The 23,766-nt window shown below is 41.9% G+C and overlaps 2 protein-coding genes across 3 annotated transcripts; one reads left to right on the top strand and one right to left on the bottom strand.

Annotated features, from left to right (window-relative positions):
- The first annotated feature begins 277 nt into the window (after positions 1-277).
- On the top strand, positions 278-18,106 carry supt20 (SPT20 homolog, SAGA complex component). 2 transcript variants are annotated; one of them, XM_071513776.1, is made up of 24 exons: positions 278-383; positions 852-947; positions 1,145-1,180; positions 1,334-1,459; positions 2,380-2,506; positions 2,803-2,906; positions 3,295-3,411; positions 3,805-3,858; positions 4,513-4,652; positions 4,905-5,061; positions 5,486-5,542; positions 5,681-5,755; positions 6,243-6,412; positions 6,523-6,555; positions 6,681-6,795; positions 7,395-7,500; positions 8,413-8,568; positions 9,334-9,646; positions 10,173-10,288; positions 11,866-11,921; positions 12,596-12,706; positions 14,662-14,752; positions 15,545-15,633; positions 17,303-18,106. In XM_071513776.1, exons 2-24 carry the CDS (start codon positions 945-947, stop codon positions 17,447-17,449), a joined length of 2,499 nt encoding a protein of 832 aa, XP_071369877.1. In that variant the 5' UTR covers positions 278-383; positions 852-944; the 3' UTR covers positions 17,450-18,106. The 2 variants fall into 2 exon arrangements, with proteins under 2 accessions (XP_071369877.1, XP_071369878.1); XM_071513777.1 differs by lacking the exon at positions 15,545-15,633.
- A 144-nt stretch (positions 18,107-18,250) lies between these two features.
- On the bottom strand, positions 18,251-22,894 carry exosc8 (exosome component 8). The gene is made up of 11 exons (XM_071513778.1): positions 22,865-22,894; positions 22,312-22,348; positions 21,817-21,880; positions 21,630-21,703; positions 21,494-21,539; positions 20,712-20,817; positions 20,562-20,607; positions 20,380-20,476; positions 19,549-19,669; positions 19,319-19,425; positions 18,251-18,467 (listed from the first exon to the last, which is right to left on the bottom strand). The coding sequence occupies exons 1-11, from the start codon at positions 22,879-22,881 to the stop codon at positions 18,349-18,351; spliced, it is 834 nt and encodes a 277-aa protein (XP_071369879.1). The 5' UTR covers positions 22,882-22,894; the 3' UTR covers positions 18,251-18,348.
- Between the last annotated feature and the right edge of the window lie 872 nt (positions 22,895-23,766).

The raw sequence follows: 23,766 nt of genomic DNA, 5'->3' as shown, positions 1-23,766 counted from the left end.
TTTTTTCTTTAAAGACATTTTCATAGTGACTAAGTAATTTCATGCTTTTCGCCTTTTAGTAAGCTCATTGATTGGAGAGGTGATTTGAATTATAGTCGGAACAGACGCAATGTTGGTGTGGATTTGGAGAATTTTTGCTTGTGAACAGAAATGTTTGCGTATTACCAGGTCTGTCTGTCCTAGATCATGTTAGTTATGAAGCGGGCAGCAGGCACCCTCTCTGGCTCCGCCCACCACTGTCCAAACCGGAAGTTTAGCTGTTGTTGTCACACTGGAAGAAAATGGCTGCTGCTCCGACTTTTTTTCAATGAAGACACTGAAATTTCAATTTCATTTCGTTTTCTTGCATTGGAGTTACAGTCGACCGCTATGCAATCTGAAAGGCAAGCCCATCCTATTGGTTAAGATTGACGTCGCTGCAACGGTTTGTGTCTCAGATGACAAATAGCGTAGCTGATAACTTGCAGCTTGCCAAGGAACAGGCTAGCATGCTAACGTTAGCCATGTTAGCCACCATCAGGCATCAACGAGCTTGTTGCTGTGTTTAGCCACTCGCCTGCCTGTGCTTACTATCGTCTGAGTTGACTAACGGTACCCGGATTTGCATGTTGTGCACTTTTACTCTGTTGAAACCTACGAAATATCAACAAACGGTTAAACAGCTGAGATGAAAGTGTTTAGCTCGAGAGCCCAGTTAGCTGTCTGTGTCTGGCACCTGAGTGAGTGCCAGCCAAGCTCTCCTCTGTCTATCGTTACTGTCCTAACAACTTTACACCGAGGGCATGTGTGTTCATGTATCTGCTGTTTCTTTGTGCTGCTTGTGATATATTATGTGCCGTGTTTCGGTGCAGGGTGTGAATGGTCACTTTAGCAAGGCGACAGTGTGGGGCAGAAAGGACAGCATCGTCTACCGTCACTCGCCTTGCAACTGGCGGTGGACCACAATGGTAAGCTGCATTTCTGATAGGTCGTTTATCTCCACATATTCATTGCTAGCCTGGACATCCACAGTTATGTTGTTTTTTTTGCACCAAATGAAATTATTTAACCTTAAACCCTGACCAATGCATGCCATATTCATTGTCTGCCCATTAATGATTGGAGCTTGATCTGTGTTTAAATGGATTCTTATTTTCACTCTTAGCAACAAGTTTTGGAATATGCATTGGATCGAGCCGAGGTAATGGCTGTTATTTCAATATTGTGTGTGTTTTTGTTTGTGAAAGACAAAAGAAAAAGTGTGTGTGTAACCACTGATTGTATTTATTGATTGTGATGGTCATGTACTACCTATTCCATCATTCCTTAACACAGTGTATTATCTGTTATACAGTACATTGTTGAAAGTGCTCGACAACGACCAGCCAAAAGAAGAATCTCATCCGGTGGGAGGAAGAGTTTGTATCAGAAGCTCTATGAGCTGTACATAGAGGAATGTGAGAAAGAGCCAGAGTTAAAGGTGTGTATTGTTAGAGTTGAATCTCAGTTATAAACGTTAAAATTATGGACTAGCATTAGAACCTTGTTCATCCCAGTGTACTGGGGATGAGTGTTTTTTGGAAGAATATAACGTTTTGGATGCTAAACTGTGTTAAGATATATCAGAGCTTGTTCACAGCATTAAACATGCGCACAGGTTATCTGCTACCTTGAGGACAGCCTAAAGATTGCTTTAAAATTATGAACTGAAAATCAAATTTCAGCAATTGGAGCAATATCTCATTGGCACATTTTTTACATTATTTCTGTTTGTTTATGTTTGTAACTTGTTGGTTTGGAAGTTGGAAGTTCAAAATGAGGTTCTGCTGTTTTGGTAGCAATTAGGAACTGGAATAAGCAACTGAAATGCTCTAGATATATGCAAAATATAGTTATTTGCAGTGTAATGATGTCAGATTGATTGATAAACTTTGTTTTTAATCAATAGAAGCATTGCACAAGCCATTACCTGTAAAAACATCCACTGTAGGAATAATCATCCACCTCCATTTTATGGAGACTGTTTGTGCCATTCAATAATTTGCTAAAAAATGACTCAATTAGGCCTACACTTACATATTTGAATGTAATGCTAGCAAAGTAACTCAGTGCAAACATCTGTCAGTGTCTGATCAATGTGCAGTAATTGTAGGGCTTTACATTTTTCCTAACCTACTCCAAATAAAAGCACTGCTTTTTGGTCTTGGACTACCCTATTATTATAGTTTTTCAATGGTTAGGGATCATTTGATAGTTTTGGCAATTTATTGCAGAGCAGCAAAGAGACAATAATATACCTGTTTCCTGTTTTCCCTCATTGGTCGACATGGTTAAAATGTATAAGGTTTCTATTATATTGCTAATTTGGATGATTGGTTTTTTTGTGTGTCCTTCCTGAAGAATTTGAGGAGAAATGTGAATCTACTGGAGAAGCTGGTGTCTCAGGAGTCCGTATCATGTCTGGTGGTCAACCTGTACCCTGGGAATGAAGGCTACTCTCTAATGCTCAGGGGCAAGAATGGATCTGGTGAGAGAACTCAATCAGTTACCTGCCTACCTGTCTACCTGCTTTTTTAATGAAGGCGTTTTAGTGAATAAAGTGAACTTCCGGCAACTGAAACCCCTCAAATACATGGTATCCGGGACAGACTCTTTGTAAGGCAGTTTGTCAAGTATGAAAAAACACCACTTAATTTAAAGGAAAAATTGTATTTGAGTTTGATAGCAGCAACAGTAAACATCAGAATCAAAGAGCAAGTTCTTCTTTTCTGTGTGTACCAGAGTCGTCTCATCTGTTACTTATATGTTTGTGTAACTTTCTAGACTCCGAAACTATCCGTCTGCCATATGAAGAAGGAGAACTGCTGGAGTACCTGGATGCTGAGGAGTTGCCTCCTATTCTGGTGGATCTGTTGGAGAAGTCGCAGGTGTGTATGCTTATCCGCACATGCACAAATGTACATACACACACCTGCATAGTTAATTTCATAGTTTTTGGTATGTATTTCACTGGATCAGCAACAAAATTGAATTGGAAATGATGTGAATATGTGCTTACAATGATGCAAGTATTCTACAGCACACTCAAAGGCTTCAGACATGTTTCATATTTGCATGTCATGTATCTAAAAGACAACAACAGCATAACCTTCGCTCACCTTACAGTATGTTCTCATTTTCCTCCGTTGGTTGCTGTGGTTAGGACTGTGCAAGGTTTCTACTCATGGCTTACAGAGTTTTGCAATGTCATCTCCCAGAAGATTCCTTTTACTGTCTCTCCATTGGTTAATATCCGCCATGCGTGTTGTGTCCCAGGTGAATATCTTCCACTGCGGCTGTGTGATAGTAGAAGTGAGAGACTACAGGCAGTCTGGCAATACCAAAATGCCCACCTATCAGAGCAGACACATCCTGCTGCGGCCAACCATGCAGGTAAACCCCACACAGTCCATCAGTAAACAACATGCAGGTGGAAACACATCTGTGGATTACTGGCATAACTGCGTAGTAGTAGAAGTAGTATTTTCAAATAATTATCAGCATTTGGTTTAAGCTGCATGGTACCAGGAGGGCGGGGTTTACCACATCAAGAAAATTCAGATAATGTCAGGAGTTGGCAGTCACAGAAACGTTTATCACGTAATTGACCTTCAAATAACCTACTTTACTACCTACTTCAAGTAGGCTAAAAAAACATTTAAAAAAAGGATTTGCATACGATTAAACCCAGGTATGATTTTGAGTTGGAATTAGAAGATCAAAGCACTGACCTAGCCATAAAGACTAAGAAAGCCAAGTTTTTTGTATCTGTTGTTTCCCCTGCAGACTCTTATCTGTGATGTCCACGCTATGACCACTGACCACCACAAATGGACACAGGTAAAGTGGCCTGTGCATTATCTCAATTAGAAACAAAATGCCAAGTCTCATCTCATTTGACCCTTCTCTATCCAGACATGACATTTCTCTCTCTCTGCCCTTTTTCTGTCTCTTTAATTCAGCCCCACCCTGATTTCACACAGCTCATAACATTTTGTTGTATCTATCCATATACAGAATAATATTGATGTCGGTATTTATTTTTATTCAGGTGAAATGCATCTAGTGCCCACATGGGCTTGAAACGCACTCCTAAACATAAGACTCCTAAACATATGTCAATACAAATTTGTCATACGTGCAAGTATGTTGACTTTTTTTCTAGCTCTCTAATCATGTGCCACATCTTTTCTGAAACATATCTCAATTATCAAATTAACAGAAATATAAGTCAATTTAAAGTAAAGCACGTCTTTTGTTCTCATCATGTAAAGAACAATAGGATATAAAATTAATTTTCAGTTTTTCCTGGATCATGTTAACAAATTCTTTCATCCTCTGGTGTTTTATTGAACTTACCCTTTGCCTTAGCTAATGGCAGTTTACCTGACCTGAACTGCACAAGTACAAAATTGTCTTGTCAAAGTCTTGACTCCCATTAGCCTCATCACCTTCCACAGGCATTGTCTAAAGTGTCTGTTGTCTCTGCTGCAGGATGACAAATTGCAGCTGGAGAGTCAGTTGATTCTGGCCACAGCTGAGCCGCTCTGTCTGGACCCCTCCATCTCTGTCACCTGCACCGCCAACCGCCTGCTATACAACAAACAGAAAATGAACACTCGCTCTATGAAACGGTATTAGACACACACACACACTCATACACTCCAAGGTTAGGGGCAATTCACTTAAAGTGAATTGAATTTTAAAGTGAACAACCAATTCAAATATGTATAAATAGTTGTAATAGTATAAATATGTAGAAATATTTGAGAATGAATGGAATGAAAAATGAAATGACTGAATCAGAAGTGAAGTGACCCCAGCCTTGAGCTTGCCCATGCTGTGCTATGATATCCTGAGCTGAGCCATGTCTGTGTGTGTTTTAGGTGTTTTAAGAGGCACTCTCGGGCGGCTCTGAACAGGCAGCAGGAGCTGTCCCACCTGCCCATGCCTCCACAGCTACGGCTCTATGACTACCTACAGAGGAGGAAGGAAAGGAAACCTGCCCCTGTCATAGACCTCAAGATCTCCAAGATTGGAAACGTCAGTAACCAACATACAGACGATTTGACAATCATATACAGACAGTATACAAATGTGCATACATATACGGCTTAGTCATATGGGGCTGTTTGCCTTTTTGGTCGTTGTCCCACACGGTCAAATCTCTTTGTCTGCCCGTCCACCTGCCTGCCTATTGAATGATTGGCCTATTTCACAACAAGGCAACAGTAAACATGTCGCTCCTCGTGAATGATGCAGTCGTCATTCGTGGGGGGCAACATGCTTACTGTTGCCTTGTTGTGAAATTGCTATTGATTGATCTGCCTCATTTAAAATAAATACACAGTGTTAGGTCAGTGCATGCTGCGATGATGCCCTCTCACTTGTTTTTGTTCATACCTCTCTTTGTTTTCCTTTGCTGTCTTCCTCTCTCACTCCCTTCCCTGGCTGTCCTCACTCGCAGTGTGTTGACATGTGGAAACAAAGCAACTGCCAGCTAAGTGTACCGAAGGAAATTGATGTAAGTAGTTCGATACTCCTCTGTGTACACACACATTCACATATCCCACACGGCGTAAAATAAACCCCACTAAACTCACAGTCAAATAGCAATCGCGTAAGGCATAACAACCCAGATGGATTTCCTTGTGTGTTCAAGGTGGAGAAGTATGCTGTGGTTGAGAAATCGCTGCAGTTGGAGGACTCTCAGCCCACTGTGATCTGGCCTGCTGAGGTAAACCTGGCAGGCGGCAGCCACTGTACAGCAGCGTGAATGTGCTCTTAGGGTGCAGATCCATCATAGGTGTTTTCTGCAGCCAAAAATGAGCGTGGACATGCTAAGTGTTGCTATAATGTCTAATGCGCCATAGGAAACAAAATGGACTCTTTCTTACCCACTGTATCATGTGCGATAATAACACACAGCTTTTTGCATTTGTGCTCAAAAATGAATTTGTTCCATTCCTAAAAAATGAGAAAAAGATGCAAGCATAAAAAAGTGCCTTCAGTGGATCCACACCATCAGACAGATTCCTTTTTTCTTGATCCGCTGCGTTACAATTGTGCTGAATATCAAAGCTGCAGTAGATGTTGAACAGAGCTCTAAATTTCACGCATGCTTCTGCTTTTCTGAAACAAAAACATGATGCTGTTGGGGTTTGTTCTGTATGTCCTAAAAAGCCCTTTTTGTCTCATTGTCTTTCTCCGTTTTGTTCACGCAGGAGGTTGTCGATGACTACACGTTTGAGTGTGAGGTGGGGGGCCAGGCCCAGAGGACCAAGGTGTCCATCTTCCAGTCGATGGGAGACCCGCTGGTGTATGGCAAGATCTACTGTGCTAAAGAACCAAAAGCAGAGGAGGACAGCACGGACTTAAAGCTCATACACCCACCGTAAGGATTGTGTGTGTGTGTGTGTGTGTGTGTGTGTGTCTGATTCAAATGCATTATTGAATCTCAAACTAAACTCTGAGTTCACTGTATTTCTTCTCGCTTGTTCACAGATTCCTTATAGGCTCAAAGATAGATGCAGACCGGTAAGTCACTTTGTTTGCGTTTGTTCAGATTCATGGTACTTCAGTCTTAACACAAATATTAGGAATATGCTATATTGGAGATATTTTATATATATTTTGAATTTCCTTTTTTTTTTTTTTTACAGGTTTCTTACTCAGTACAAAGGAGTGTACGAGAGGGATGTGAAGTGTCAGGTGAAGATGTCCCATAACTCAGGCAGCGTGGGACAGGGGCCTCCCTCCCCCAGCAAAGATATTGAGGTGAGTCCGGCCTCACTCGGATGCAGGAAGTGAGTCCAGGTTGTGCTGCAAGACTTTTGCATAGAGACGGAAAGGAATTGACTCCTCTACCCCAAGCTACACAGCAATTTTGGTAACAGAGCTGGTACAGACTCAGCTGAGACAGGGGGCTTCAGCTCCCCATGTCTAATATCTGCGATCTCTTGTTTTTGCTTGATGAAACAAAGATTTGAAATTTTTAGATATGTGATTATTAAAGAGTCAAAACTACAGCATTTTCACTCTCCATGTTACTTATCTGTAGTTAACACCTACTGTCAAGTGTGTAGGTGTCGTCTCATTACCACCACCTTGCAGTTATTGTCCCTGTAGTATTATTCATCTCAGTTAGCTCTTGGCTTTGCTAGTCAGTACAGACTGTGGAGTATATTGTGTTAAAAGTTTAAAAATAACTGATTATAAGAAAACTAATTGGAGATGTGTTTCACCTGGCACTCTGAACTAACAGTTGCCTCTGCTGTTGTAATTTTTCTAATCAGTGTTGGTGAAGAAAATTACTTTTTAGCATTAGTGATACAGTGTATTGGTGGGTAACAGACTGGTTTTGATGTCGTCTGCAGGGTGATGGTTTTTCTGCACTGGTCCAGACGTCTGTGTTGGGGAAAGGGGTGAAGCACCGGCCCCCTCCCATCAAGCTGCCTTCAGGATCGGGCAGCAGCTCCTCAGGTATAACTGCTGCTTGTCTCTCTCAACTCTGGATCTGTACATTTTCATCTCTGCAAATCTGCAGAGAATAAATAAAGCTCAAGCAATATGCGGTGACCCTGCATAACTCCAGACAGCATTAGCATTGTGGTAGAAAACAGATACAGAAACAGAGACAGGGAAATTAGATAATTCCCCTCATGCTTGACCCAAAGGAAAAATCCACCCTAAAACCCTTTAATGCTGTTAGAGAAACAGCTGTTGGCAATGTAACTTTCATTTCTGGGCCCATTTTGTTTTGTGGTGTATTTTTCTTATTACCATGGACAAATAGCTAAATGTAGTGACATCACGTCAAGATGTTTCACCTACATGTATAATCCACAGCCAAGTAGAACAAGTTCATGGTCCTCTGGGGGTTGTTTTAAGGCATTCTGGGAAATCTGAAGTAGAAGTAGATAAGGCAGGTTGAGGGAAAGTGGGTACAACAAAAAGGTAAATTGCAACACACCACAAAATGACTCCCGGAATGCGTTGAACATCACAGATTGATATTACACTGTTTGATTGTCTGAGGGTGGATTTTTCCTTAAATGGCTAGTGATTAGACTGCTCACCAGTACTGCTTTCACACTGAACTAGTGGTGTGGGAAATAGCCCTGGTCAAGATGAGGGTTGAGACTCAGAGGGTTCAAACTCCACTTTGTGTAAAAGTTCAGGGTTTTTTCGTCTGCCAATTTGAACAGAGAATGTAAAGACATCTGCTTTTGATGACGTTACAAGGTAAAATTTCATAGCACATTCACATGTTACAAGGCTCAGTGTGAATTTCCTCCTACACCGAATGGGCCCAGATCAGCATACTGCAATATTCCTGCGGTCGTGTGTGTGAAATGCGAACAAGAAAGGTCTTAACTCCTCTCTGTTCACCAGGTAATCCATATAGCTCCCAAACCACCAGTGGTCTACTCAAGTGTCCTACGCCCCCTCCAGCCAAAAGCCAGTCTCTGAACAGGAAGCACTCCCTAGAGCTGGGCCAGGTGGGCCTGCTGTCCCCGGCCTCCCTCTCTCCCATGGGCTCCACGCAGAGTGAGTACAGCCAACTGGTTACGACTAACAGTCGTCAGGTGCCGTCGCAATGCTAAGGATGAATTGTATTGGAACGTCTTATATCAGCTCCTCTCAAGGCTCCTAAGTTTCCCAGATCTGGAACCTTTTTGACAAATTGTGGAAAATGACTTTAACAATGTCCAGGTTTTTAAAAGAAATATGAAAAAGCACAAAAAGACATGAAAGTGTGGAGAAATGTGTGGAAACTGACCAACACACGGCCGGTTGCACCACAAGCACTTTTCTCTGTGGTATTTCGTATATCCTAACTAAAACCAGCTGTCAAGCAAATTGTCAGTTTGAATCGCATTGCACTTTATTTTGCCCAAAGGCTTCACTCAAGAACACTGTTGTTTTGTCAGCTAAAGGGGTGAAATTTTGGCATGACTTATGAGCTTCATAGTCAAATTACATTTTTCAGTTGTTATAAAGGAATGTCAACATCCTACAAATTAGCAGAAGTGAGGATTTCAAAGCAGTTAAAGCCTCCCCCTGCACCCCAACTCCTATTATTTGGGATGTGTGTGTGTGTGTGTGTGAGCGATGGCTTTAGTAATGAATAAATAACATGTTCTAAGATAAAAGCTGGATTCCTGGAACACTGTTTGGAGCTACAATGAAACTGTTTTGCTACAAAGCTTCATTGGTATCTGCAAAAACAGTATTCCTCTAGCAATATATTTTCTGTCTCCTCTTTAATGCTTTTATCTCTGTTCTAACCCACGTCCCCCTCCACCCCTCCAGGATCGGGGACCCCCAAGCCATCCACCCCCACCCCCACCAACACGCCCTGCTCCACCCCGCACCCGGCCGACTCCCTCAGTGCCCCTCTCTCGGTGACCCCCACCCCTTCGGACCCTCCCATGGTGCAGACCCAGTCGCAGCCCACCCTCCTCGCCCCCTTCGCCCAGCAGCAGCTGGCTCTGAGCCAGCCTTTACCCGTCATGACCATCCCCCTGCCCACCATGGGTACGTCCATCACCACCGGCACCACCTCGTCGCAGGTCATGGCCAACCCCGCGGGCCTCAACTTCATCAATGTGGTGGGATCCGTCTGGTAAGAAAGTGAATTTTCTCTGCAGTCTTTCTCCACCATAATCCTTTAGTTCCATTTGTATCCTGTGTAGGAACGGGACGATACCCTTATCTCACAATATGATTTGATACGTGATACAGGGTTCACAATTCGATACAACCATGATATGATGTAGTCTGACTGTGCAGAACTATGTTTATTTCTGAGCCACTAGTCTTTCTAGCAATGGTATTGGCTTGCTAGAATGTAAACAACATTTTGAAAATGTCATTACAAAGTGCCAATAATATAATTTGGATAGAGAGCTTGTGAAATTGTGATGGTCAAGCCGTCTCATTTAAGAATAAAATGGAGCTAATATCACCATTCATTTTTCTGCCCCACGATACGTATTGTCACATTTTTGTATTGCGATACATTGAATTTCAACATATTGTCCCATCTCTAATTCTGTGGCCTTTTATCACAACAGTATGATGTCCTGCAGTCATATGTTAGCGTTTCTCATGATGACTGTGTGTGTGTATGTGTGTGTGTGTGTGTGTAGCAGTCCCCAGACCCTGATGAGTGGCTCCAACCCCATGCTGGGTCCAGGCCTTAACCTGAGTGGAATCCTGCCACCTGGAGGGCTGATGCCCACCATGCAGTCCACAGCACAGACCGGTAAGACATCTAAATTTGCACGTCCCCCTATCCATTGCTGAGAGTATATAAGGTTCCTGTAATGGAAAAATACAGCAGGAACCTAATTGTAATGGAAAAATACAGCAGGAACCTTGTCCCTTTCCTGACCCTGTCCTGACCAGATGTCAATTCAAAGAAGCTTTATTCGAATCAAAGAGGCTTTATCGGCATGACCATATTGAAGTACAGTATTGCCAAAATGTCCCTATATGTGACTAGGGCTGCAACTAACAATTATTTTCATTGTCGATTAATCTGTCGATTATTTTCTCGATTAATCGATTAGTTGTTTGGTCTATAAAATGTCAGAAAATGGTGAAAAATGTCGATCAGTGTTTCCCAAAGCCCAAGATGACGTCCTCAAATGTCTTGTTTTGGCCACAACCCAAAGTTATTCAGTTTACTGTCATAGAGTAAAGAAACCAGAAAATATTCACATTTAAGAAGCTGGAATCAGAGAATTTTGACATATTTTTCTTAAAAATTACTCAAACCGATTAATTGATTATCAAAATAGTTGGCGATTAATTTAATAGTTGACAACTAATCGATTAATCAATTAACTGTTGCAGCTCTATATGTGACAAGCAAAACCTTGTTCCTGTCCTGATCCGATGTTCCTACATATGATGTGCGACAGAGACTTTATTACATTTTCAGATTTTATTACATGTTTGATCTTGCCTTGACCTCACCATATAAATAGAGTTGTTTTGTACTTCTGTAATGCAATAGGCGTGGAGTATGGGTGTTAAGGAACAGCGAAATGTATAAGAGGGAACTGAGAGAAGAGGAAGTTGCTCAATCAGCCTGAAACCCTGTTGAAGGTTGATTGTGCCCACCTGCAGGTGTAACGAATAAACCCAGAAAGGACACTCTCTTGTTTCTCAAGTCTCTTTTATTTCAGAAAACTTCCACCACAGTTCCTAGGGGCCTTTAAAAGAAAATTAAAATAAGGCCTTAAAAGTTGAAAATGGCAAATGGATGAACTTGAAAATACATTCATTGTTATTAAATTATAGAGCAATAAATAACCACATGACACTTAGACACAAACATGCTACAGGGCAGCAGGGTGGTGTAGTGAGTAGGATGACCGCCCTTTAAATGGACTACGCCGGTTCAAGCCCCATGTTGGCAAGCATCCACCTTGCTGAAATGTCCTTGAGCTAGAAACTGAATCCCTACCAGCTCCAGGAGTGCTGTGCTGTAGCTGACCCTGACCTCTGACCTCCTTTTGGCGGGGAAAAGCATCACATTATGCACAGATTTCACGTAAGGGGTTCTGTGTAAGATCAGCCTTTTGCAGCCCATCTGGAGCAGATAAGGGTTCATTGTTTTGCTCAAGGACACTTCGACAGGGATGAACACACATTGGCTGCTGCAGGAATCAAGCTGCCGACTTTACACCTGAGAGACAGTCTACCCATATAACCACCAGTCAACCATGCCGACCACTTGGGGCTATAGCTAGGAAAATTAACACTCATTGGAAATGTGTTGTTGCCCATCTGCATTGTTCTGCGTCAATGATGGAATTGTGGTGTGTGTTTTAGGGAGTCCGTTTGGCCTGAACAGCAGTGCTGGGTTGAGACCACTGAACCTGTTGCAGGTATGACACTGTAACCAGTTAGGCTGTAATACTGTTGGTGGCATGCATTGAATCTGTTGTTTGGCATAGAAGCCTCTGTCCTGATCCTGCACCTGTGTTACCCCACCTGGAATAGAGACGAGCTGTGTTTGAATTCTCTGAACAGCTTCCTCTCCTCACAACTTTCCCTGCACCTCACTGCACATGTCATTTAGTGAACGCCTTTATCAAAGCTGCTTCTAGGTCCATGAGGGCATACATTTTTTTTGGATGTGTTCTCCTGATCAAACCACTTACTCTGGCAGCATTAATGCCATGAGCTGCAAAGGATCACTAGCAAAAGGCTTTGCTGGAGTGAGGTCACGGAAAAGTATCAGAGGAAGGAAAAGGGATGATCTGAACACAGGCACAGTTTGATGAATGATGAATGCTTGTACCGTCCCCTTTATAGTCCTTAGTTGTATTATTCTGATAGTGGTAATGGACTAGCTACCCCTTGTTGTTTGATTGCTCTGATAATTCTCCCCTCTTTCCTCCCTTTGGCTTTCTCTGTGCATCAATTCTTTCCTTCTGCCTCTCCTCTCTCAAACCCATCCTTCATCCTCTTTCTCTCCCTCTCCGTTACTCCCCCACTTTCCGTTTGTTGGTGTATCTGTGTATGTGTGTGTATGTGTGTGTGTGGTTGACATCTCCAGATCCCCACTGGTCCTCTCATCTTTAACTCTCTGCAGCAGCAGCAGCTGTCTCAGTTTTCCCCACAGCAGAGTCAGTCAGCCACTTCCAGTCCTCAGCAGCAGGGGGAGACGGTGAGACACACAATCACACATAAGTAAAAAAACAAAAAAAAAACAAAACAAAACACACACACATTCATTTATGTAGTGGGGGCAAGAATATTCCTACAATTTCTAGATTAAATCTGGAATTAATAACATTTGAATTTCATCTGTTCCCAGAATACAAACTTCACAGGGTCTATGTTTACAATTACCCACTTTTGTCTTAATAAAATATAGTGTGAGCGGCAGAACCCTCATGAGAGCTAAAGCTATGACCAAAACAGGGACAGATGTTGAACCAGAATCAGAACCAGAATTAGCTCTAGCCACCACTGCTACAAAATAATACAGGGGGAAACACTGCATGGGCTCTCTCTCACTCTCTCTCCGTCTCTCACTCAAAGTCACACATACACACACATTACTTTGAATCTATATCAATACCTGTGGAAGAATAGATTCAGCTTCTTTCACACTGGTAAAGGTCAGTAAAACAACTGTTTTTTGAAATGCAGCATTGCTGATGCATCATACCCCTGTACCTTGTACAGTGCCTTCAGAAAGTGTTCAGCGCCCTTGACTTTTATGCATTTCGTGGTGATGCAGTGTGAATTTAAAATGGATTCAATTTTTTGTCACTGATGTAAACACAATAACCCAGAATATCAAAGTGATTTTTTTTTTTATTTAATTTTTTTCACGAATGAATTAAAAATGAAAAGCTGATTTTTTTTTTAACATCAATTAGTATAAAACCCCTTTGCAGTGACTCTCCAAATTCAGTTGAGGTGCATCCAAATTCCTCTGAATGTCCCTGAGAAGTCTCTAGAACTTGGAGTCCACCTTTGGCCAGTTGGACATGATTTGAAATGAAATACATGTCTATTTAGGGTCCCACAGCACATGACAGAGTAGAAACTACCCTGAAGGGTATAAAACAATTTCTAATGTGTTAGAAGTTCACAAACGGACAGTACACTCCATTATTAGGAATTTTAGTGTGGGAGACTCTTTCTACAGCTACACGGTCGTCAGACCAAACCGAGCAACTGGGCAAGAAGGACCTTTGTGAGGGAGGAGACCAAGAACCCAAGGACCACTCAGAGCTGCTTGGCTGTGATAGGAGATCTTTCTGGAAGGACAACAGTCAGTTCAGCCCTTAACAAATCGAGGCCGTATGGCAGAGTGGCCAGATGGAAGCCACTCCTGGAAAAATGGCACATGATAGCACGCCTGGAATTTGCAAAAAGGCAGCGAAAGACTCTGGGAGCAGTTGAAGATTAGACTTTTCAGACATAATGCAAAGTGCTATGTCAGGCAAAAACCAGGAACAGCTCATCACCCATCTTGCACCATCCTTACCGTGAATCATGGTGGTGGCAGCATCATACTGTTGAGGGTCTTTTCCTTGAGACTTTGAGACTTGTAGGGATAGATGGAACGATGGATGGAGCCAGATACAAATTTTTGAGGAGACCCTGCTTCAGAGCGCCAAAATCCTTTTGGGACTGATTGGGATTGAGATTGGGACGACGGTTTATGTTCCAACAGGATGATGACCCCAAGCATACAGCCAAATCAACACTGGAGTGGCTTCAGAACAAGAATGTGAAAGTCCTTGAGTGGCCCAGCCAGAACCCAGACTTTAATCCCATTTAAAAAAAAAAAAAAAAAAAAATATGTGGAATGACTTGAAGATAGCGGTCACAGACGTTCCCCATCCAACTTGACCGAACTTGAGCAAATCTGCAAGGAAGAATGGGAGGAGATCCCAGAATCCAGATGTGCCAAGTTGATACTGACATATCCAAGAAGACGCTACAGGAGAAGAACACCGCAAAATGCAGAAAAGGTCAAGAGGGTTGAAGACTTTCTGAAAGCGCTGTAACTGGCTAAATAGATATTTTGTGATGACAGTAGACAGGTGAAGGTGGTGAATGTGTGTGTGATGACGATCTCACTGTCTTGTGTTGCCTTGACAGGGTGACCAGGGGTCGGATCAAAGTTTAGGAAACCAACAGACAGCGGTCATCAACCTGGGAGTCGGAGGCTTCATGTCTCCACAGGCAGCAGGTGTGACACACACACATACACACACACACACACACACTTAACCCACACACCTCTCTCTCATACATTTCTCTTCATTGTTCTCCAGTCCAGTAACCTACCTACCTGTACATACTCAAAGTGATACCATGCCACTAACTAGTACTAATGAGATGAGTTTTACTAATGTGTTCATTACTGCGGTTACTGTACAGCAAGACTCATATAGTCTGTAACTAAACAATCATTTTACTGAAGTAAGCCATTGTTCCGCTCACTGGAGCATTTAACCACTGTCAGGAGAAACTCAATTTCCCCTTCTTCTCTGCTACATTCTCTTGTTTTTTTTTTCTGTTGTTTTTCCCCCCACCCTTATTTCTTTCCCTCCTGCACTGTCTTGTCTTCCTCTCCTTCTCTTCGACCCTCTCTCTCTACTCATTCGCACCTTCCCGGTCCACTTCCCTCATGCTGTTTGCTCATACTTCACTCAAAAACACCCACACACACACGGCTGTTGTATTTCCTTCTTCCTTCCTTTCCTGTTGGTCCTCCTGCAAAACGTCCTCCTTCTGCCTTCTCTTCCTCTCTTCACTTCTCTCCCCTCTGTCCTTTTTTGTATGGCCCTTTTGACTCTGCACCACTGAAACTACATTTCCCCCTCCTATCCTCCTCCAAACTTGCCTCTCTTTGCCTGTCGACACGCACTTTCTCTCCATACCTCACTCCATACCTTCCTCTACCTCTCTGCCCTTTGCCTCCTTCCTTCTGGGGCTCCTCCCTCCCTCTCCCTCCTCACCCCTCCCTCCCCCCCCTTAGTGCTGTCCCAGTTGGGCTGTGGGCTGGACGGGTCTGGGCCCCCGCTGCCTTCTCCAAGGCTTCAGCAGCAGCACCAGCCACAGATCCAAGTAATACAGCAACTTTAACATCTATATACACACATACATCTCTGTGGGACCCAACTACTGAGACATAGTCATGGGATACTCTACATGAGACTAGATTCAGCAGCCAACTCTTCATGTCTTCCTTTATCTTGCAGGCAGGTGTATGCTGTACAGTACATTCTGTCAGAGATTTAGGCAGCTTTGCTTCATGCTCTGTATTATAATCCAAGAAAGACAGGAGGAGATTTTTCTTTCTTTTACACAAAAAGTCAAGTGTTTTCATCAGACCTGGGCTAAATGTATTTGCAGTTTGAATAACGCTTTCCAACCATTTGCATCCATTTACTAGAAGTATTTCATGTGTCCCCCAAGAAGCAAATACTATTTTAATGACTTGGAATATTTGAAACCATTTTTAATATTCATTGACTTTTATAATGGTGTACACAAGAGAATCATGAAGTTTCTCTAACCTAAATAAAAACTAGTCTATATCTTTCCTGTTTTCCTAAATTTGTTAATTTTTTCCCTTGCATATGTAGTCAAAACAGTCTTAAAAATGACTGTTTGAAGAACCTTTTTTTTTTTTTTTTTAATCATTCCTCATCACATGGCATCCAAGTAATATTCTCAGAATATATGGTTGATGCATTTTTTTTTTCCAACTTCAAATGAGTTAAAGCTATATTCATCCCAGGTCTGATTTTGTTCAAAATCTTCCTTCACCATCTGCCTTCTGGCGTTGTTTTTATGTTGTAGACACATTCCGTTCTCACTCTGCCCTCGCCATCCACTCCATCTTGTGTTGTATGTTTGGTTAATACATTTGTTTGACATAGATCGCTGCAGTCCCGATACTCCCAGCACCCCAAACACCAGAGCTTGTGGCACTTCCAGCAGCAGTAACTAACAGTGTGTCGCACTGGGAGGCATGTTCTTACACAGCATTCAGCGACAGTCCGCTTCTATCAGCACCTGCAATACTGTCATCAGATACATGTTGTCCAATTGTTGCTATGCAAACTGACAGATTAGACATGGCAGGCTCTTACACTGTAAGCATGTGATGTGTATCGTATCGTAACAGTGGATCTGACCTTCTGTTTTTGCCCAGTTGAAGTTGCTGACTTACTCAGAGCAGAAAGCACGGTTGCTAAGCTGCATGTCTGTTGTTGCCAGGGTCACAGCGTGTCTCCAGAACAGCTGTGACACCCGCAGAGCGGTTGACGTCTTAACGCCACTGGTGCTGCTTGACTGTATCCTGCCTCACTCCCCAACACAACTCCTCCCCCCCTCTCCCCCCTCAATCTTGAGCCCATGTATCTCTCTTCCTTCCTTTCCCTTCCCTCTGCAACCCATTAACCACTCTTCTGTGTTTCTCTGTACACTTGCTCCTGTATGTCGTACCAGGCTTCAATTCAGCTTCACTAACACATGCCACTCATGGACTGTCTGCAGCACAGTGCATTCTGCTGAAAGTCCAGGCGATACTTTCATGAATCCAATTTCAGTGAGGAAGTCTGCCCAACACTGGCGCCAGTGAATGATATTTTACCATGCAGCAGATGCCCACACAAGCATATTTGCACTGTCCAATAACTAGATCCACTGACGACAAGTGTTGCTCGTAGTGTCGCGCTGAAGTCCCCTCTGATGTTTTTTTTTTTCTGTCTCTTTCCCCGCTGGACAGTTGCAATTCTTGCAGCACCAAATGCAGCAGCAGCAAATGGCTATGGGAGCAGCAGCTCCTCAGGGGGGAGCGCCGCGGCAACATACCGCCAACCAACCAAGAAGTAAGAGGAAGAGGAGCACGCCACAACCCCTGCCTAAATCATGACAGACAACACAATCACACACTAAAACGCCCGTCATCATGAGGACATGAATGATCCATACTGTGCTCTTTGTCGGTCTCACTGTGGAGACCGCAGACAAAAACAAAAGACTTTTTTTCGTCCTTTTTGTTTGTCTTTTTCTAGCTGAGAAATGTAATGATTTGTATGTAATGGTTGTCAGGTTTTGGAGAACCAAAACTGTGTCCACCATAGAGGATGGGAGTTTTTTTTAGAGCAGGGAGCCCTACACTTAAAAGAACCTTATTGATATTTTTTTGAGATGAAACAGAAAAAAAGACGGTTCTCATAGGTAGGGGGCTTCTACAATAACCTATTTCCCCTTCAGGAAGACTTTCTCGTCGGAGGCCCTGTTGACCGAGAGGATCATTAACGCACATTCTCAGAGGATTCCTCGTGAGCCTGCCTGATCCTCCTGTCTCTGCTTGGTTGACCCCGGTAGAAACTGCCCTTACGCACGGATCCCGGCTGAGCTTAACTCACACCAAATCCTCCACGTAACCATTACATGTGAACAATGCAAATCTGACCTTGGAGTAGTGCCTGGGGGCAGCCCTCTACCTCTCAGTCTGTTGGAAGTCTTTATTCTATTAACAATCCTGGCACAGGGCTCAACCGAGGACTCAAGATCAACATGCAAGACGGTGTATCTGCTTTTGTACAGCACATTTTGAAAAGGCATTTCCTTTTAATTAGTTCAGGAGCCATGAGCGTATTCTTACGAGACATCAAGCGAGCGTGCGTGTGAGACATTTGTGGACACTGAGGAATAATTTTTTAAGCGGTCTTTGTCAGCAGTTTTATTGTTATTAAAAAAAAAAAAAAGAATATATATTGACAGTGGAAAATACAGCTTTTAGATAAAAGTGCTGTTTGTGGCTCTTTATTTTGTCGTCTTGACGCTCTGTGTGACTTTGTCGATGAGTTTCCGGATCTCTCTCTGCCGCGCCGTGGCTCGGCTGATGCATTCCTGCAACTTCTCTCCTGACAGGGACGTCCCGCCTGAGCCAGAGGGGAAGAGGGTTTAGTGATTTATTTATATTTTTTATTCAACCTGAAAGAGCAGTTTTAAGTATTAATTTCAAGGAGTCACTTGGTTTGGCTGCTAGTTGAACGCACATCAAGGTGAGATGCTGGGCTGTAAAAGAGTCACTCACCCGCACACTAGGAGCTCCATTCATACACCTTTTATTTATGTTTCAATTCTAATGTGGATTCTGACCATGATCCACATCAGATTGAAAAATAAAAGATGTATACACTGAGTTCATAGTGTGCAGGCTTTACTCTTCTGTAGCTAGAGAGGTAAACTACTTGACTTCAGACCGGGTCTAGGTAGACTCTGTCCCTAGCTTTCTCTCACTTTGCTCCTCATCCACGAGTCAGAGCTAAGTAAAGCTAGGTTCACTCAAAATTTGCTTTTCTAAATGTATCTGATAAATATGATTTTCTCTATAGAAGTGCCCATAACCAGCAACAGAAAGGCAGTTATGAGAATCTGTAATTTTGAAGCGTTTCAATACACTTGATGCCTTCAAATTGATACTGATGAAAGGGACAATATAGGTATTCAAAAAACAGCTCTGCTAATAAGGCTAAACTAATCGACCTTTGATTTATACATTTTGCTGTTTTGTTATCTAACTCAGAACATAATACTGAACTGCATGCAAGACTTGCAACTGAAGCTGAATTTTACTAATTTTGGGATTTGAGATAGAGCTTGACTTGGTACCCAAGCCTGATCAATTTCTTCAGCCTTGCTTTTGTGCGATTGCTAAAAAAAAAATCTGCTTTGCACTGAGTATAAGATGAAAAGGGAGAGTCATATCACTACTGGCTGCATTGCGGACCTGGTTTGTGGACACAGCAGAGCCGGTCTTCCTCATCCGTCACCACAGTGAGGTGAGCGGTCGACAGGCTCTCCTCCTCAGCTGTGGGGTCCACGATCAGTATGGAGCTGCACAGAGGAGAGGGCAGGCTGGGTCACATGGATGATGGAGGCAGATAGTTTCATCCTGGGCTAAAGGAAGTTGTGTTCAAACACTGAGCATACCTACTGGAAATGTCATGATTCACTTACTTGTCAAAGACACAAAAAGAGGCACCGACTGGATGTTTGTGAATTCGCAGCCCATTCCTCTTCTCTAAATTGACTTGTGGTCCACAGGTCTCTGTGTTGATGGTCACCTCTGGAAGTTGTGCTGTGGGCAACAGGGAAACGATGAGGGAAATGTGCCGATAAAAAGCAGCATAGAGAACAAAGATGGGCAACTCTTGGTGGTGCGGGCCATAAACACTGTAGTCAACTTCAGATGGAAAGTATGTGTGGAAGAGGAGTAAGACTAATAAACAGAAAAATATGTGCCTTCCATAGAGACTAGACATATATTTGATAACTCAATATTCCAAAGATCTAGGAGTTTTACAACATTTCTTTTGATAATGTGACTACTCACAAAAAATTGTCCACATTACTATTGAATATCACAGAAAAAGACCTTCACGATATTTGTACTCAAACCTCTAGGGACCCTGCTTTACTAGTGTGAGTAGTAATTGCTAAATTCGGAACAGATTAAAACCAAAATGTTATTCCTTGATGTCACTGAGAACCCAGAAAGATAATATGGCATATTACTAGCAAAAATGATCACATATAGGCAAGGAAATTATCTGGGAGTGGCCATTTAAAAGGTGTGGATGGATGTTGCCCGCGGGCCACAGCTGTCCATCACAGCTACATAACATTGGTTTCATGGTTGTTATAACATTTTATTTAACAGTGATAGCTTTTGGAGGGGAAAAAAGTCTAAATGGGTAACATTTAGGAATATGTCTGAAAATAATATATTATAATATTAATATTATAGCACCAGTGAACTCTATTAAAGCTGTCATGTTATTCACTTACTGTTCTTCAGGGCAGCCAGCAGGGCGATGATACAAGCGTCCAATATGTTCCCGTCGTAGTCGAGACACATGATGTCACAGTACAGCACCCAGCAGAGCTAAAACCAGAGTCAGAAGAGTCAGGACCTGTGACCCAAAAATCATGAACCACAATCTGACAGTTTATATAAAGTACAGATTTACCTTTCCTCTTTCAATACACAAGTCTTCTGTCTGGATCACATCAGAGCTACAAAGCCAAAAAAACCCAACAATATCTTAGGTTAGTGAAAGGCACTTATGATGGTCCTGTGAACTGAAAACTGAGAATAGATGCACAGTAGACTACAGCACCTCTCGATGACATCAGCGATGAACTGGCTGGCAGCCTGTGCCTGTTCCCCCGGCGGACCCGGCCGGAAGCGGGACGAACACAGAGGAGGCAGATCCACGTTCGGCACTAACAGGTGGAAAGAGTGTTACAGTGTTGCTCCAGTACGAGTGCAGTTACTGTGCTGATATTTGACTGAGGTAGAGGTAAAATTATTATTATAAATCTACTCAAGTAAAAGTAAAAAGTGGCTCTTTTAAGATGTACTCAAGAGTAAAAGTTACTGAGTTACTTTTTAGAAAAGAGCATGGTTAGATGTGATTTTTCCTATGCAATTCTAAAAGGACAAGAGGACAGAGTTCAAACTAGACTCTTTTAATTGGAAAAACTGGAAATTACAAAATAAAGTGCACAATGTAAAGCCAGATTGCTCTTCTATGCTTTGCTGATGATTCACTGTGAATGGCTCCACAATTGGCCAATTTATGTTTGTCCAGTTTCTTTTGCGTATGGAGAGCCACAAAATGTGTACTCTGTAATTGATGTGATTTAAAATGTAGTGAAGTACAATACTTAATTCAATATGTACTTCAGTAAAACTACTGACTTGAAAAATACTGAAAGTACAAGTACACTAAAAAGCTATTCAATTACAGTAATGGGAGTAGATGTATCAAAGTAGTTACTTGTATCAAAACACATACACACTCAGGCATTGAGACACAGGAGAAACCCTGTCAGACACTGAGGTCAGATCACACTAACATAAAGAGATTTACACACACTCCACTCACTGATGACTTACCGATGTAGCCTTTACTTGGTGCTTCCACTGTAGGGTTTGTCAGCTCCTTTGGATGAAGAAACAGAGTCAGACATTGATCTTCATCAAGGAAACTGTCTGCTTCATATGGTTTTTAACTACTGTGTTTATCACTTACCGCTTTGATCCCACAGATGACTGTGGTGTTTCCAACCTTCACCAAGGCAGAGCCATCTGCTGTGGATACGGAGCCTGAGGAGAGAGAGCAGTCACACAGAGAAATAATCCCATGTAGATTAAATATTAAAGAAAATGCACTCGTACATCATTCATATACACCCATCTTTTGCCATTTTTTGCCTCACCTATGTTCAGTGTTGTGGTTCTAAATTCTCCCAGTTCCCTTCCATCAGGTCGACAGTTTTCTTTCTGAACAGTAAAGATTTGTATGTTAAATCATGTTGTGCCGCTGCTGACGCTATGGATAATCAATGGGGATTAACAATCAGTCAATCAATCAGTTGGACAAATACGTTTTTTTATTATAGTTCAAGTTATCAATTATTATTAACTATTCTGCCCTACAAAGGTAAACAGCAGTATGTTTGTGTGTTTTTCAAAAGTCAAACATCATGACTAACGTTTAGATTTAATTTTAACAATAATTAGGCCCATAGGTGCTACTAAACATTCTGTACCAAGAATACTTTTGTCAGGACACGAGATTATGATAATGAAGTCATTTTTCCCAGTTTCACTCTGTCTTGGACCCTTATACAATTACTACCCTTTAAGCTTTGTAGGGCAGTGTTGGCTGAATATGGATAATGTTGTTGTTGTTGTTGTTTTGTGTCACTGACCAGAAAACTCCTGTGGTACTCCAGGGGCTCAGCAGTCCTGAAAGTGAAGAAGTAGAGGAAGAAAGACAGAGAGGAACCGACGAGTGGTTATTATCTTAGACACGTAAATAGGCATAAATCAATAACGATAAACCAAACTCATTCACCCATGACGGCTGAGAAATCACACAATCTCAGACAGCTCAGGAAGTCAGAGCGGTATAAAGAGAGTTGCTGTTCTTCTTGTTATTTACGTTATCCAGATTTTGCTCTGGCTACACTACTGTGGTCAGACCGACGTCAACATGACAGTGAAGAAACTACTACTTCTGTCATGTAAACTCTCCTGGGTCAGATATGCGTGGACCATGGTGATCCACGGGACAGGACACAACTCTTCACAGGTCTGTATGGAGTGTGTTATTAAAGCTTGTCATATGGAGAAGTCATCTTTTTTTTATACCAGCAATCAAAGATCAAAGGTAATCTAACATATCGGATAATTTCACCGCGCAGCTATATGGTGAAAATTACATAAAAAGTGTCATTTTCACTATAATATAGACAATCTTACTTGAAACCAGCCGCCATGATGTTTTGATAAACCACGTGGGTTTGGTGTACGTACTACGGTAGCCGCAGATGGACAATTATCTAACCTAATTTTAAGTGCATGTGGCTCTTGTGCTCAAGTCTCTGTCCTTCCTTGATTTATGTACTAGGTTTTGATATGTTTCTTTATCATACTTAGCTGTTCACCATTTTGTCTTATGGGTGTTTTAAATTACTTCTTTTTATACTGTGAATTAATCTTTTCACCATAATGACTTGAGAGACTTTAGTTAACATGAGTGAATCAATTCTTATTTATTTATCTTATATATTTTTCATTTGCTATTTTTGCATTATATTCTGTACTGTGACATTTGACTTGTGACTAATAAAGTGATAAAAAAAATAGGGGCTGTGGTTTCTATATGTCTGTGATTATACTATATTAACACGAGTTATTATAATTAGCCCTTTTTTTAAAAAAACAAACAAACAGAATTTTATTGGTTTTCAACAGAAACAAGAGATATACATTTTGCCATCATAAAAATAAAAATAAAATAGTGCCATCCATCCATTCTTAACAGAGAAATCTCCCAGCTGACCGCCCCCCTCCCTCACCTTGTCATTACACACAGAAGCTTTCCTCCACATTGTCCTGCATACAGACACATCATTGATTAGTGTAGCCATATATAATAGTCGTATCAACTTTAACATTTCACAATAGTACATAGTGATACAAGAAGTAGAATTAAGTTGAGTTAAAACACTAAAACAAAGCAGTATTTAAGCAACGAGATAGAAGAGAAAGACACATAATTAGCCGTTTTAATTATAAATAATCCCACCCTCTCCTCTATTACAGACTCATTGTTAAAACTTTCCTTTTTTACAGTTAACAGTAATTCAAGCTCATCTTTT

Source organism: Centroberyx affinis, unplaced genomic scaffold (assembly GCF_046629955.1).
Source record: "Centroberyx affinis isolate AG114_WGS23_722 - 3 ecotype Tasmania unplaced genomic scaffold, CSIRO-AGI_Caff_v1 ptg007515l_1, whole genome shotgun sequence".
Lineage (NCBI taxonomy): Eukaryota > Metazoa > Chordata > Actinopteri > Beryciformes > Berycidae > Centroberyx > Centroberyx affinis.
This window is presented reverse-complemented; position numbering and strand designations above follow the sequence as displayed.

Excerpts from the sequence above, each read along its gene's own strand:
- supt20 (XM_071513776.1), top strand. Across the intron at positions 5,062-5,485 it reads AGATCTCCAAGATTGGAAAC|TGTGTTGACATGTGGAAACA; the intron begins GTCAGTAACCAA and ends CCTCACTCGCAG. Across the intron at positions 15,634-17,302 it reads AGCACCAGCCACAGATCCAA|TTGCAATTCTTGCAGCACCA; the intron begins GTAATACAGCAA and ends CCCGCTGGACAG.
- exosc8 (XM_071513778.1), bottom strand. Across the intron at positions 21,881-22,311 it reads AGTACCACAGGAGTTTTCTG|AAAGAAAACTGTCGACCTGA; the intron begins GTCAGTGACACA and ends TTTACTGTTCAG. Across the intron at positions 20,818-21,493 it reads ACCAAGTAAAGGCTACATCG|TGCCGAACGTGGATCTGCCT; the intron begins GTAAGTCATCAG and ends TCCACCTGTTAG.